This window comes from Bombina bombina, chromosome 1 (genome assembly GCF_027579735.1).
Source record: "Bombina bombina isolate aBomBom1 chromosome 1, aBomBom1.pri, whole genome shotgun sequence".
Lineage (NCBI taxonomy): Eukaryota > Metazoa > Chordata > Amphibia > Anura > Bombinatoridae > Bombina > Bombina bombina.
The window spans coordinates 1,202,991,491-1,203,008,280 of NC_069499.1; the positions used below are offsets into that span (position 1 = coordinate 1,202,991,491).

The 16,790-nt window shown below is 37.7% G+C and overlaps 1 protein-coding gene across 1 annotated transcript in view; it reads left to right on the forward strand.

The window, feature by feature from the left end:
• The window catches only part of LOC128641979 (lysozyme C), a 107,956-nt gene extending 93,583 nt beyond the window's left edge, over positions 1-14,373 (forward strand). Inside the window, exons 3-4 of the mRNA XM_053694606.1 lie at positions 13,082-13,160; positions 14,188-14,373. Of these exons, the coding sequence (XP_053550581.1) occupies positions 13,082-13,160; positions 14,188-14,248 (140 nt within the window). The 3' untranslated portion in view covers positions 14,249-14,373. The remainder of the gene's footprint in view (positions 1-13,081; positions 13,161-14,187) is intronic.
• Positions 14,374-16,790: the final 2,417 nt, after the last annotated feature.

Consider the following 16,790-nt stretch of genomic DNA (forward strand, 5'->3'; position numbering starts at 1 on the left):
ATATGTGATTTGAGTGGATAGTCTATAACCATTCATCATATTCATACTTGTGATTATTAATTTTTTGGAAATTTTAACATTATTGGCATATACGTCACGTGTTAATATAATTGTGTTGTGTACTATGTTATAAATTACATCATATAATAGAAAACTAATATATGGTTTGTGAGTGCTTGATATGTGACTATGTGCTCGTATATGTTAACAAATTCGACATCGATTATTACATAGTTTAAGTGATATATATGCTAGTGGAGATGGATTGTGTAAGACTAGGTCTGGTACCAAGGTGGATAGCATTATCAAAGTCTCCTAAGTGTGAAGCCCTTAATGTCCCTTTTGTGTTTCCCTAACAGGACAAGGGTTTTTTTTAGAGGTGAGTCACCTAAAATGCGGCCGAGTCTATTACCTCATTAAGGCCATTAGGAAAAAGTGTACCAAACCTATAGATCCAGTACGTTTCCCTTTGACGTAATTTGGTAAACCTGTTGTATCTACAAGAACTGGGGATACTTTCTAGAGGTGTTATGGTATAGGGACAAGTTTCTCCATTGTGCTCATGAACATAGTGTCTTGATACACTATGTTTCATGGATTTTTTCTTTATGTTTCGGCTATGTTCACTCCATCTTTTTCGGATATTTCGGATAGTGCGCCCCAAATACTGTTGTCCACATCTACATGATAAGACATAGACTACATACGAGGAGCTGCATGTTAGATGATTATTGATGGGAAAAATTTCCCCTGTAGTATGTGATTTAATTGTTTTGGTCTTATGTGTAATGTGTTTGCACATGTGGCATCTAGTTTTGCCACATTTAAATACCCCCCTTTGACCTGTTTGATAATTTGGTGTTGATTTTCCTCTACCTTTTTTCGAAATAACCACCTTACTGGGAGCTAGGGATTGTTTGAACGTAGGTGCTCGTTTATATATTACGTTTGGTGCACTATGTAGATCTTTCTTCAAAATAGGGTCTTTTAATAATATTGGCCAGTGTTTTTGTAATACTTTTTTTATATGTTTAGCATTGGAATTATATTGGGTCACAAAACAGGGTTGCTGAGGTTTCTCTAGAGCCTCATTATCGGCTATTGTAATTTTTTTCTTCATTTGGAGCATAGTGGGTCTATCCAATTTATATGCTTTTTCATATCCACTCATAATGATGTCCCTAGGGTAACCTTTTTCCTCAAATCTCTGAATAAGAATCTTAGATTGTTCACAAAATCTCTCTAATGAACTACAATTTCTTCTAATTCTGCAAAATTGGCTATATGGTATACTGTTTTTCCATTGATGGTAATGGTTGCTATTGTAGTGAAGGAAATTATTGCTATCCACAGTTTTGAAAAATGTGGATGTAGCTATGTTGTGTTCAGTGTCCCATGCCAGGATTAGATCAAGAAATTCTATGGATTCTCGTTGTATATTAGAGGTGAACTGTATACCCATAGAGTTTTTGTTCAGATAAGAACAAAATAATCTGGCCTCATCCACTGTCCCCCTAAAAATAAAAATCAAATTGTCTATATAGCGGCCATAGAACACCAGGTTTGCCTCCCAGTTCGAGTTATATATATAATTCTCCTCGAAATGTCCCATAAAGAGATTAGCAAAACTGGGGGCAAACCTGGTGCCCATGGCCGTCCCCTTTACCTGCAAATAAAAATCATCCAAGAATTGAAAATAATTGTGTTTGAGTATAAACTCAATAAGTGTCAAAATGTATTCTTTTTGGGTACTAGGCATGTACATATCCGAATCCAAATAATGTTTAGTGGCGAGTATTCCTAATTCATGGGAGATATTTGAGTAGAGGGCGCTAACATCTGCTGTTATCCACACGGCATCCTTCTCATGTTTAAAATCCTTGATCTTAAATAATAGATCAGTGGTATCCCGAATGAATGAGGGTAAATTTTGAACGTACTTTTGCAAAAAGTTATCAATATATTGAGATAACTTATCAGTCAGACTATTGATGCCCGCAATGATGGGGCGGCCGGGTGGTTTGAGACAATTCTTGTGGATCTTTGGAAGATGGTAGTAGTAAGGGGTTGACGGATGTGTGGGAGTCAAAAATTTCCGTTCCTTGGTGTTTAGTATCCCCTTACCACTACCATCCTCCAAAACATCCAACAATTTCCCCAAAAATACAGCTGTGGGATCTGCATACAATTTCCTGTAGTATTCAACATTTAAAAGGATATTATAAGCCTCATTCACATAATCTTTGTAGTCCTGAAGGACAATCCCCCCACCCTTGTCCGCCTGTCTAATTACCAAATTAGAATCATTGGCCAGGGATTTGAGGGCTCTTTCCTCATTAGGCCAAAGTCTTGTGTGTTTATTTGATTTACTGGGTAATTTGTTAAAATCTTCCATTACCAACTGTTGGAAAAGGTCTATATATGTGACATCCTCCTTAGGGGGATTAAAATTGGATGGTAATGATAATGTGGTATGTATATATCCTTCAAAAAGGTCCTCCGCTATAAGATCTGGTTCAGCATAAATGGTCTGGGTCTGGCTGTTCATGGAATTAGTAATAATGGGCAATCCCTCCACGTTTCTTTTTTTGAGATTTTTTGTAGAGAAGTATCTCTGTAGAGATAATTTCCTGGTATATTTATTCAAATCAACGAATAAATCGAACAGTTTATGGGGGTTCGGGGGGCAGTAGGACAGACCCCTACCCAAAATTCTAACCTCATCGTTAGTTAGTTCGTGTGTGGATAAATTAAATATACCTTTGGCTAGTTTTTGTAGTTGCTTTTTTTGTGTGGTGTTGCCTCTCCCTCGTCTTCCCCGTTGGGGTAAGGTCTTTTCTTTTGTTGTTGTTGTACATGACAACAACAACAAAAGAAAAGACCTTACCCCAACGGGGAAGATGAGGGAGAGGCAACACCACACAAAAAAAGCAACTACAAAAACTAGCCAAAGGTATATTTAATTTATCCACACACGAACTAACTAACGATGAGGTTAGAATTTTGGGTAGGGGTCTGTCCTACTGCCCCCAGAACCCCCATAAACTGTTCGATTTATTCGTTGATTTGAATAAATATACCAGGAAATTATCTCTACAGAGATACTTCTCTACAAAAAATCTCAAAAAAAGAAACGTGGAGGGATTGCCCATTATTACTAATTCCATGAACAGCCAGACCCAGACCATTTATGCTGAACCAGATCTTATAGCGGAGGACCTTTTTGAAGGATATATACATACCACATTATCATTACCATCCAATTTTAATCCCCCTAAGGAGGATGTCACATATATAGACCTTTTCCAACAGTTGGTAATGGAAGATTTTAACAAATTACCCAGTAAATCAAATAAACACACAAGACTTTGGCCTAATGAGGAAAGAGCCCTCAAATCCCTGGCCAATTATTCTAATTTGGTAATTAGACAGGCGGACAAGGGTGGGGGATTGTCCTTCAGGACTACAAAGATTATGTGAATGAGGCTTATAATATCCTTTTAAATGTTGAATACTACAGGAAATTGGATGCAGATCCCACAGCTGTATTTTTGGGGAAATTGTTGGATGTTTTGGAGGATGGTAGTGGTAAAGGGATACTAAACACCAAGGAACGGAAATTTTTGACTCCCACACATCCGTCAACCCCTTACTACTACCATCTTCCAAAGATCCACAAGAATTGTCTCAAACCACCCGGCCGCCCCATCATTGCGGGCATCAATAGTCTGACTGATAAGTTATCTCAATATATTGATAACTTTTTGCAAAAGTACGTTCAAAATTTACCCTCATTCATTCGGGATACCACTGATCTATTATTTAAGATCAAGGATTTTAAACATGAGAAGGATGCCGTGTGGATAACAGCAGATGTTAGCGCCCTCTACTCAAATATCTCCCATGAATTAGGAATACTCGCCACTAAACATTATTTGGATTCGGATATGTACATGCCTAGTACCCAAAAAGAATACATTTTGACACTTATTGAGTTTATACTCAAACACAATTATTTTCAATTCTTGGATGATTTTTATTTGCAGGTAAAGGGGACGGCCATGGGCACGAGGTTTGCCCCCAGTTTTGCTAATCTCTTTATGGGACATTTCGAGGAGAATTATATATATAACTCGAACTGGGAGGCAAACCTGGTGTTCTATGGCCGCTATATAGATGATTTGATTTTTATTTTTAGGGGGACAGTGGATGAGGCCAGATTATTTTGTTCTTATCTGAACAAAAACTCTATGGGTATACAGTTCACCTCTAATATACAACGAGAATCCATAGAATTTCTTGATCTAATCCTGGCATGGGACACTGAACACAACATAGCTACATCCACATTTTTCAAAACTGTGGATAGCAATAATTTCCTTCACTACAATAGCAACCATTACCATCAATGGAAAAACAGTATACCATATAGCCAATTTTGCAGAATTAGAAGAAATTGTAGTTCATTAGAGAGATTTTGTGAACAATCTAAGATTCTTATTCAGAGATTTGAGGAAAAAGGTTACCCTAGGGACATCATTATGAGTGGATATGAAAAAGCATATAAATTGGATAGACCCACTATGCTCCAAATGAAGAAAAAAATTACAATAGCAGATAATGAGGCTCTAGAGAAACCTCAGCAACCCTGTTTTGTGACCCAATATAATTCCAATGCTAAACATATAAAAAAAGTATTACAAAAACACTGGCCAATATTATTAAAAGACCCTATTTTGAAGAAAGATCTACATAGTGCACCAAACGTAATATACAAACGAGCACCTACGTTCAAACAATCCCTAGCTCCCAGTAAGGTGGTTATTTCGAAAAAAGGTAGAGGAAAATCAACACCAAATTATCAAACAAGTCAAAGGGGGGTATTTAAATGTGGCAAAACTAGATGCCACATGTGCAAACACATTACACATAAGACCAAAACAATTAAATCACATACTACAGGGGAAATTTTTCCCATCAATAATCATCTAACATGCAGCTCCTCGTATGTAGTCTATGTCTTATCATGTAGATGTGGACAACAGTATTTGGGGTGCACTATCCGAAATATCCGAAAAAGATGGAGTGAACATAGCCGAAACATAAAGAAAAAATCCATGAAACATAGTGTATCAAGACACTATGTTCATGAGCACAATGGAGAAACTTGTCCCTATACCATAACACCTCTAGAAAGTATCCCCAGTTCTTGTAGATACAACAGGTTTACCAAATTACGTCAAAGGGAAACGTACTGGATCTATAGGTTTGGTACACTTTTTCCTAATGGCCTTAATGAGGTAATAGACTCGGCCGCATTTTAGGTGACTCACCTCTAAAAAAACCCCTTGTCCTGTTAGGGAAACACAAAAGGGACATTAAGGGCTTCACACTTAGGAGACTTTGATAATGCTATCCACCTTGGTACCAGACCTAGTCTTACACAATCCATCTCCACTAGCATATATATCACATAAACTATGTAATAATCGATGTCGAATTTGTTAACATATACGAGCACATAGTCACATATCAAGCACTCACAAACCATATATTAGTTTTCTATTATATGATGTAATTTATAACATAGTACACAACACAATTATATTAACACGTGACGTATATGCCAATAATGTTAAAATTTCCAAAAAATTAATAATCACAAGTATGAATATGATGAATGGTTATAGACTATCCACTCAAATCACATATGTCCTAAATAATATTCACATCATTCACATTAAGTATTTATTAGCACACCATCACATCATATAACCATTAACATAATACACATCACCATGACCTCACTAATCTATTACTAGATCGTCAGATCAGAGTAGAATCACATAACCGTAGTTAGTCACAATATTAGATGTATTAGTTAAGATTTAGGGAGTCACAGAACCAAGTGTTTTACCCACATGTAGAATCGTTAGGAGAGCAAAGTGGAAATATCCACGTTGTAAGTATGAAAAATAGATTGTCAGTACAGTTTATAATACCGAACCACAAATATGTACTTTATATGGAAGTCATCAGAATATAGTCCTGGGATTGGTCCGATCCTGTATCTACTGAAGGGCGATCCAAAAAGAAGGGTCCCCGATATTAGACCAGTGGTGTTATTATAATTCACAACCAAGTGTTTATCCACATGTAGAACTGTTAGGAGACTACAGTAGAAATATCCTCGTTGTTAGTATGTTAGATAGATTGGTGGTACTGTTATACTGTTATGTGTGTCATATGGAAGTTATCAAAATGCAGCTCTGTGATTGGTCGGATCCAAAAAGAAGGTCTCCGATATGAGACCAGGGGTATTACCATTATAAGTTATTATCAGTATTTGTATTATGTTCACATCACATTACACAGTTCAAGTAAGGACAAATTTGTTTGCAAAAAAAAAATAGAAATTTGTTTGTAAATTCTTGAAACTGTTGTAACAAATAGAGGTCCCGATATGTTCCTTTAAGAATTCACCTATGTTGTTCAACTTACCTGTACACACCCATCAGGAAAGGGGTGTGTTTGTGGAAATGTTTGGTAGTGGCGGCAATAAAAAGCCGGTTTTAAAACTGATTTGATATGCCTGATGAAACGGCCAGGAGGGCCGAGAAACGCGTAGCAATTTTAAACTTGTTTATATATGCCTGTCAACTCTGTGCAATAAAAGTTTTAAGTTTATTTTAACCAACTTGAGCCTGGAGATTGATTGTGAGCATTCCACTACCAGACAGTACATTTATCGGAGAGCCGCAGCAACTGAAGATTAGCCGGAGAGAGCAAGCTGGCCAGCTCTGATTGCCAGCACGTTTCCACAAGCACACTGGTGTGCTGTGTTAAAGTGTGAGTACCCTGTGTACAAATCCTCTGAAGTGTGTGCTTCCCTTATCTCTATCGATACACACATTTGTGCGCCTCTCTTTTTGTCTTCGTCTTTTAGAAAATACGTGTTCCACTTGGGATCGGTTTGGAGAGTGCAGCCGAAAAGGGGAAAAAAGAAAGGAAAAAAGTGTTCAAGTGATCCTATCCTGGGATTGAATCGGATCCACAGGACTTCATATATATCATTTGACATTGGGATATTTCCATCACGGACTTCCAATCGAACATCATTTAATGAGGTTCCACTTTCCATTTCTTTTAATATTGCAAGATTGTTTTTTATATGATCCAGCATTGATATATTAGAAACATTTTGTTATAATACAAGTTGTGTATATAAAATGTATACTTCAATTTACAAATAGTTTCGTACGAGCGCCCTCTGGTGACCTAGTGGTCATTACTATCTTTTTACAGCTATTACTAGTCTATTTGTTATCTTTTCTGGTTCTAGGAAAGGTCAGAAGGCTTCTTCCGTTTCCTTGGCATCGTGGCTAAAGCTTTTGATTCATCAAGCTTATTTGGAGTTGGGTCAAGCCCTGCCTCAGAGAATTGCAGCTCATTCTACTAGATCAGTCTCCACTTCGTGGGCTTTTAAGAATGAAGCTTAAGTTGATCAGATTTGCAAAGCAGCAACATGGTCTTCTTTGCATACATTTACAAAATTCTACCGTTTTGATGTATTCACTTCTTCGGAAGCAGTTTTTGGTAGAAAAGTTCTTCAGACAGCTGTTTCAGTTTGATTCTTCTGCTTATATTTTAAGTTTTTCCTTTCATTCATGAAAATAAACTTATATTTTGGGTTGTGGATTAATTTTTTTAAGCGGATAATGCCTGTTTTTATTTTGATCTCTCCCTCTCTAGTGACTCTTGCGTGGTGTTCCACATTTTGGGTATTGCTATCCCATACATCACTAGCTCATGGACTCTTGACAATTACATGAAAGAAAACAAAATTTATGTAAGAACTTACCTGATAAAATAATTTCTTTCATATTGGCAAGAGTCCATGAGGCCCACCCTTTTTATGGTGGTTATGATTTTTTTGTATAAAGCACAATTATTTCCAAATTCCTTTGTTGATGCTTTTTACTCCTTTCTTTATCACCTCACTACTTGGCTATTCGTTAAACTGAATTGTGGGTGTGGTAAAGGGTGTATTTATAGGCATTTTGAGGTTTGGGAAACTTTGCCCCTCCTGGTAGGATTGTATATCCCATACGTCACTAGCTCATGGACTCTTGCCAATATGAAAGAAATGAATTTATCAGGTAAGTTCTTATATAAATTATGTTTTATCTTTATGACTTCATGTTAAAGGAACATGAAACCCAGAATTTTTATTTCATGATTTACGTATAATTGTTAAGCAACTTTCCAGTTTACTTCTATTATAATTATTTGCTAAATTCTCTTGGAATCCTTTGTTGAACAGCAAACCTGGGTAGGAGCAGGAGTAGCAATACACTACTGGAAGGCAGCAGCTGATTGGTGACTGCACATATGTCTCTTGTCATTGGCTCACTTAATGTATTCAGCTAACTCCCAGTAGTGCATTGCCCCATCCTTAAACAAAGAATACCAAGAGAATGAAGTAAATGTGTTGACAATTGTATGCTCTATCTGAATCACGAAGGAAACATTTTTGGTTTCATGTCCTTTTAACATTTCAGTAAATTGCACTTTCAAAACTATATGCTATATGCTTATATTAAAGGGACAACAAAAGTGCAAAAAGAACATGCTGTATTTTAGAGCATTTAATTATTACACTGGTGCTTATATACACCTATTTCTTTAACTCTGCAAAAGGGTCAAACTGATAGTCAGCTCCAGAGCAGCAAAATACTATTGGGACTTAGCTAAACACAAATGGTGAGCCAATGACAAGAGGCATATGTGTGTGTGACCTCTAATTACCCGTTAGCTTCCAGTAGTCCACTGCTGCTCCTGGATACCAAGAGAACTATGTAAATTTGATTACTCGTAGTACATTAATGCATGCTCTGTCAGAACTAAACTTCTTTATTTTTAAAAGGACAGTTTACTCAAGAAATGTTATTGTTTAAAAAGATAGAAAATCCCTTTATTGTGAACAGACAAGCTCCAAATCCCACAGAACCACCAACACCAGGGTTCAGGATTCCCCCCTCCCTAGTATAAGGTAAGACTCAGGGAGGGGGAATACATTTTAGTTTAGTTTTTTTAGTACCCCAATACAGCCCATATCCCCTCACTACTGCCCCTATCCCCCCACTACAGCCCTATACCCTCAATACAGCTCCTATCCCCCTCGGTACAGCTCCTATACCCTCACTATTCCCTCACAACAGCCTCTACCCCAGTACAGCTCCTATCTCCTCACTACAGCTCCTATCCCCTCACTACAGCCCCTATCCCCTCACAACAGCCCCTATCCCCTCACAACAGCCCCTATACCCCAGTACAGCTCCTATCCCCTCACTACAGCTCCTATCCCCTCACTACAGCCCCTATCCCCTCGCTACAGACCCTATACCCCACTACAGCCTCTATCCCCTCACTACAGCCCCTATCCCCTCACTACAGCCCCTATCCCCTCACAACAGCCCCTATACCCCAGTACAGCTCCTATCCCCTCACTACAGCCCCTATCCCCTCACAACAGCCCCTATCCCCTCGCTACAGACCCTATACCCCACTACAGCCTCTATCCCCTCACTACAGCCCCTATCCCCTCACTACAGACCCTATACCCAACTACAGCCTCTATCCCCTCACTACAGTTAATATCCCCTCACTACAGCCCCTATCCCCCCTCTACAGCTATCACTATCAAGCAGCCTGTAGATGCTGGAATCTGGTATAATTGCATACCACATTACTCTGGTATTTTGGAATCTAATTTATATATATATATTTATTTTGGGGTTTTTTCAGTGGTATGATTTAGTGGTGAAAATGATTAGTGCCCCCCAGTTTTGACTGTGGTATCTTATGTGCCCCACTATATATTGTTCCTAGAGTCGCCACTGATCCCACTCCTTACCCTCTCTGCTCCCCTCTTGCTCACAAAGCCCTCTTCTAACCTTCTGAACCACCCTCACAACCAGGCAGCTCCTGTTAGCTACCTTCCACAATACAATTTTCACAGCCTCCCTCTACCTCAAACACAGCCCTTCCTCACCCTCTCAGCCCCTTCCCCCTCATGCACAGTCCCCTCCTCACTCTCTAAGGCCCCCTCCTTACTCTCTCAACCCCCTCTCCCTCACACACAGCCCCCCTCCTGACTCTCTCAGGCCCCCTCTCCCTCACACACAGCCCCATTATGACTCTACCAGACCCCCTTCTCACTCACACACAGCCCCCTCCTGAATCTCTCAGCTTCCCTCTGCCTCACACACAGCCCCCTCCTGACTCTCTCAGACCCCCTCTCCCTCACACTAAGACCCCTTCTCACTCTCTTACCACCTTTACCTCACAAACAGCCCCCTCCAAACTCTCAGACTCCCTCTACCTCACACACAGCCCCCTCCTGACTCTCTCAGAGCCACTCCTGACTCCCTTAGCAAAATATATAAGCCCTTAAATAACTTCCCTGCCTGCCACATGAAAGGTCTCAGGTCACTTATGCATGTCATTAAATAAATGTAGCCTATTAAAGTATTTTTTTTAGAAATAGCAGCCACTTAGCCAGCTATACTACATAATTATGTACTAAGACAAGCCATAGAAAGCTGCAATGATCTGATTTCATGTTTAAAATATTATTTCCCCCCTAAAGTTCCAGCTTTTACTTACCAAGTTTTGTGTATTTACAAGAGGAGGGGTTGTGAGTAAGGTAGAGAGTCCCAGTGTTTATTAAAATAATTTCTTTAAAATAAAAATACAGATGAACCTATTCATGCTACTGGGTACCCCTTATATAAAAACAACAAGATGCACAGCTGGGCCCCACAGTCAATACACAAAGCTGCCTCATATTTAAAAAAAAAAAAAAAAATACAGATGAAACTCTTCATGGTACTGGGTACCCCCTTATATAAAAAAAAAAAAAAAAACAAGCAGCACATCTGGCGCCCCACAGTCTATGCACAAAGCTGCCTCATAATTAAAAAAAAATAAAAATACAGATGAGTTCTTCATGGTACTGGGTAACCCCTTATATTAAAACAACAAGCAGCACATCTGGTGCCCCACAGTCTATACACCAAGCTGCCTCTGTTAGTGAGACAGGAAAACAGCAGCAGATTATGGGGGAATAGGGGGCTCCAGACTTCTGTACTACTACTCACCTGACTTAGTCCATGGTTGGTTCACCGCATACTATCCAGGTGCCCAACGCTATACCAGACTGTCCTCCGCTGCAGCTCCAACACACACAGGGTGAAAAAAAAAAACCTGCCCACATTCAGCACTGGTCAGAACACACTGCTCCTCGTGCTCTGTAACTCCTGCTTTACATCGCTGATCGCCCACACCCTGCCTCAGGCTACACCTTCTTATTTATGCAAGGAGCCAATTTATTGGAGGATTATAGTATAATCCTCCAATCAATCAGCTTGTTGCATGCTACCACCATCTCCTGAGTTCCTGGGATTTTGAATGAACATTGGGGGGGGGGGGGAAGCACCGCCATTTAAAAAAAAAAAATGTAATGGCGACATTTAAAAAAATAATAAAAATAAAAAGCACAAGGAACAGTTGGCACCAGCATGGGGCCCCCCTAAACATGGGGCCCTAGGTGGCTGCCTTGCTCACCGGCCCTGGTAGCCACTGACCTAGTAGAATTGACAGCAATACATTTAGGAGGAAACTGTCACACTTCAAATTAAGATTTACAAATCAAAAGCTTTAACCAAAATGCTAACAAAACAGCTGTAGCCTTCCAGATGAAGAGACCATTCCCCTGGATGTAGGGATTGGTAACTGAGAAAATCTGCTTCCCATTTGTGCACCCTGGAATCTCAGAGATTGAACAAAAATTGATCTCTGCGCAAGCCAGAATTTGAGACACCTCCCTTATTGCCAGGGAACTGCGAGTTCCTCCTGATGATAGATGTAAGCCACTGTTTGCAGATAAGTCTCTCTTTTCTGGAGAGGCCAATTCTGAAGAGCCATGAAAATGTTCCAGAACATTTATTGGTAACCTCCCCTCTCGAGGAGACCAAACTGCCTGTGTACTCAAGGACCCCAACCTGAAAGGCTTGTATCTGTTGTGATCACAGTCAAATTTGGACTGACAAAGGATGCCCCTTGAACAACTGACTAATGATTTATCCACCAAGACAAGGATTTTCCTGTTCTGAAATTCAGAAGATTGTAATCCCTGCACCACTGACGAAGCATAAAAAACTGAAGGTGAATTATGTAAAATCGAGCAAACGGAATAGCATCTGAAGATGTTATCATAGGACCTAAAACTTCTGCCCACGGAGGCTAGGATGACTAGTTTCCAGTAGGGTGGGAGGGGTTTTAAAGGATCTCTTAGTTTTGTGAATCTTTGCCTCCTCCTAATGGCCTGGACAGGTATTTCCCAAGAGTAATGGCTTGTGATAGATAATCCCTTTATTACTCATTCCCCAATTTTGCATAACCAACATTGTTATATAAATACACTTTTTACTTCAGTGATTACCTTGTATCTAAGCCTTTGCAGACTGCCTCCTTATTTCAGTTCGTTCCACAGACATGCATTTTAGCCAGTCTCTTCTGAGTCATAAATAACTCCACAGGAGTGAGCGTTATGTTATCTATATGACACATATGAACTAGCACTGTCTAGCTGTGAAAAACTGCCAAAATGCACTGAGATAAGAGATGGCCTTCAACGACTTAGATATCAGTTTATTAGCTTACCTAGGTTTAGATTTTAACAAAGAATACCAAGAGAACAAAGCAAATGTGATAAAAGTAAATTGGAAAGTTGTTTAAAATTGCATGCCCCTATCTGAATGATGAAAGTTTAATTTTGACTTGAGTGTCCCTTTAAGTCCATTTAGTTTTGTTGTGTATTAAACAGGTATATAAAGTATATGTTTGAAATATTTTATCTTAACTGACAGATAACTTATCAATAAGAAAGTGGCTTTCTTTTAGCAGTTCATAATTTATAAGGTCCAAGAAAACAGTCTGACTTTTTATGCATATTTAAATGTAATGTTTGTATCTATAAATATGATATTGCTCTAATATTTAATTCTCTTATGTTTAGATTTGCTGAATCATGATCTTGAAGATGATATAAAATGTGCTAAAAGAGTTGTACAAGACCCCAAAGGATTTAATGCTTGGTAGGTTCAGATAGTCATAAGACTTTGATTCATGCAAAATAACAGTGTGGCAATAAAACAGTTAGATGATGATATTCTGCTCCTCCAACAACATTGGTGTAATGTAAATCCCTTTTTAGATAGTATTGCATGGAAATACAATTTACATGTGTCAACAGAAACTCATCCCGATCTATAGGATCTGGGGGATTGTGGGTATATTGTATTATATGTATACAATGTAATATTTACAGTATATGTATTTGTATAATGCTATAATATTATTTTTAGTATATTATTATTTTGTCTTGTGATTTTAAATATTTGTCTTGTGATTCTGATAATATTAATAAATATTAATATATTTTTATAAGGGTTAAATACACATACATATAAACACATATATACACACACACACTTTTCCCCTCAAGTGCACTTAAATATGAAAAATTATTTTTATTCAATATGTTTTTCTTTGTTTTAATTGTAAATATTGTACATTCAAGTGTTCATATTTATATATATATATATATATATATATATATATATATATATATATATATATATATATATATATATATATATATACAGTATATATATGCATATAGATATATATAGGTGTATATAATTATCCACAAGTGAAAGGCACTCACCAGGTCTTAATCCAATAAATCCTTTTATTTCAGTGACGTTTCTGGGTTTCCCCCGTCCTCAGACAATATATATATATATATATATATATATATATATATATATATATATATATATATATATATATATATATATATTATTTTTTTTTTTTTAAATCATCAGATAAATATAGAAATATATATATTTAAAAATATAAAGAACATTTTCTTCTATGTGAAGAGCAGCGGAATGTAAAACAAGCATAACTACATTCAGGTCTAGCTAAGTTAATTTTAACAATTGTTTGGCAGAGGATATGAAATGACTTAAAACTAATTTTCAGTATATGTAAACAATTCTATGTTATAGAAATGTTTAAAATAACATCAACTGTATTAAATGTTTGTATTTTTTATAGGATACCTTGGGTAAAATATTGTAAAGGGAAGAATCTGGATGAATTTGTTGCAGGATGTTAACTGGGCCGGAGAGATACAATGAACTTATGACAATTTTATATACTGCATCATCCAAAGCAGATGAAAATGTCTGTTACACATCTGACCATATACAATCCAAATAAAAAGTAGATGCTTTACAACTGTACTGTCTTACAATAGATTACATTTCTGCTGAATGTGAAAAGATGAATATTGTGTTTGTTGTTCATGTAACCTTCCTTTCAGAGGCCAAGGGGAGGATTTAACCCCTTAACATGATGGTAAATTTTTTCAATCAAAATCCTGTCCAATTTATTCTCATACTATGTAAGCTTCAGTCGCTATATTATTTTTTAAATCTAATAGTTCATTATATAGTTATACACCTACTTTATAAAATTCACGATCATTTACACGCTCCACCCCCATCCAACTTCCTTATTCTGTAAGTGCGATCTTGATTTCTGTCCCACTCACTGTTTAATTATGCATACGTGTATTACGTAGTCCACGCATGCTCTATTAAAATCGTCGGGCTAAAATGTAAACAATGATTCACGCGATTATTTGTTTACATCCAAAGCCGAGAATTTGGAAACTGACCTTCTGCGAAAGTGCTATGCAGCATTTTACGCTACTGTTAATACTATGAATCACCAAATAGATGATCCGTAACGCAAGTACTGTGGGCATCAGTCTCCAATAATGATAATGCCCATGCGTTCAACTAATGCTAATGTTAAGAATGATGTGATGAACGCTTGCGCAGAAGAAACATAATTTATGTAAGAACTTACCTGATTAATTCATTTCTTTCATATTGGCAAGAGTCCATGAGCTAGTGACGTATGGGATATACATTCCTACCAGGAGGGGCAAAGTTTCCCAAACCTCAAAATGCCTATAAATACACCCCCCCCCCCCACTACACCCACAATTCAGTTTAACGAATAGCCAAGAAGTGGGGTGATAAGAAAGCAGCAAAAGCATCAACAAGGAATTGGAATAATTGTGCTTTATACAAAAATCATAACCACCACAAAAAGGGTGGGCCTCATGGACTCTTGCCAATATGAAAGAAATTAATTTATCAGGTAAGTTCCTACATAAATTATGTTTTCTTTCATGTAATTGGCAAGAGTCCATGAGCTAGTGACGTATGGGATAGCAAATACCCAAGATGTGGAACTCCACGCAAGAGTCACTAGAGAGGGAGGGATACAAATAAAGACAGCCAATTCCGCTGAAAAAAAGAATCCACAACCCAAATCAAAAGTTTTAATCTTATAATGAAAAAAACTGAAATTATAAGCAGAAGAATCAAACTGAAACAGCTGCCTGAAGAACTTTTCTACCAAAAACTGCTTCCGAAGAAGAGAAAACATCAAAATGGTAGAACTTAGTAAAAGTATGCAAAGAAGACCAAGTTGCTGCTTTGCAAATCTGATCAACAGAAGCTTCATTCTTAAAAGCCCAGGAAGTAGAAACTGACCTAGTAGAATGAGCCGTAATCCTCTGAGGCGGGGATTTACCCGACTCCAAATAAGCATGATGAATAAAAAGCTTTAACCAAGAAGCCAAAGAAAAGGCAGAAGCCTTCTGACCTTTCCTAGAACCAGGAAAGATAACAAATAGACTAGAAGTCTTTCTGAAATCTTTAGTAGCTTCAACATAATATTTTAAAGCTCTTAGCACATCCAAAGAATATAAAGATCTTTCCAAAGAATTCTTAGGATTAGGGCACAACGAAGGGACAACAATTTCTCTACTAATGTTGTTGGAATTCACAACTTTAGGTAAAAATTTAAATGAAGTCCGCAAAACCGCCTTATCCTGATCAAAAATCAGAAAAGGAGATTCACAAGAAAGAGAAGATAATTCAGAAACTCTTCTAGCTGAAGAGATGGCCAAAAGGAACAATACTTTCCAAGAAAGTAATTTAATGTCCAGAGAATTCATATGCTCAAACGGAGGAGCCTGTAAAGCTCTCAAAACCAAATTAAGACTCCAATGAGGAGACATTGACTTAAAGACAGGCTTGATACGAACCAAAGTCTGTACAAAACAACGAATGTCAGGAAGATTAGCAATTTTTCTGTGAAATAGGACAGAAAGAGCAGAGATTTGTCCTTTCAAGGAACTTGCAGACAAACCCTTATCCAAACCATCCTGAAGAAACTGTAAAATTCTAGGAATTCTAAAAGAATGCCAAGAGAATTTATGAGAAGAACACCATGAAATGTAAGTCTTCCAAACTCGGTAGTAAATCTTTCTAGACACAGATTTGCGAGCCTGCAACATAGTATTAATCACTGAGTCAGAGAAACCTCTATGACTAAGCACTAAGCGTTCAATCTCCATACCTTCAAATTTAATGATTTGAGATCCTGATGGAAAAACGGACCTTGAGATAGAAGGTCTGGCCTTAACGGAAGTGGCCAAGGTTGACAACTGGACATCCGAACAAGATCCGCATACCAAAACCTGTGTGGCCATGCTGGAGCCACCAGCAGTACAAATGAACGTTCCATTATGATTTTGGAAATCACTCTTGGAAGAAGAACTAGAGGCGGAAAGATAT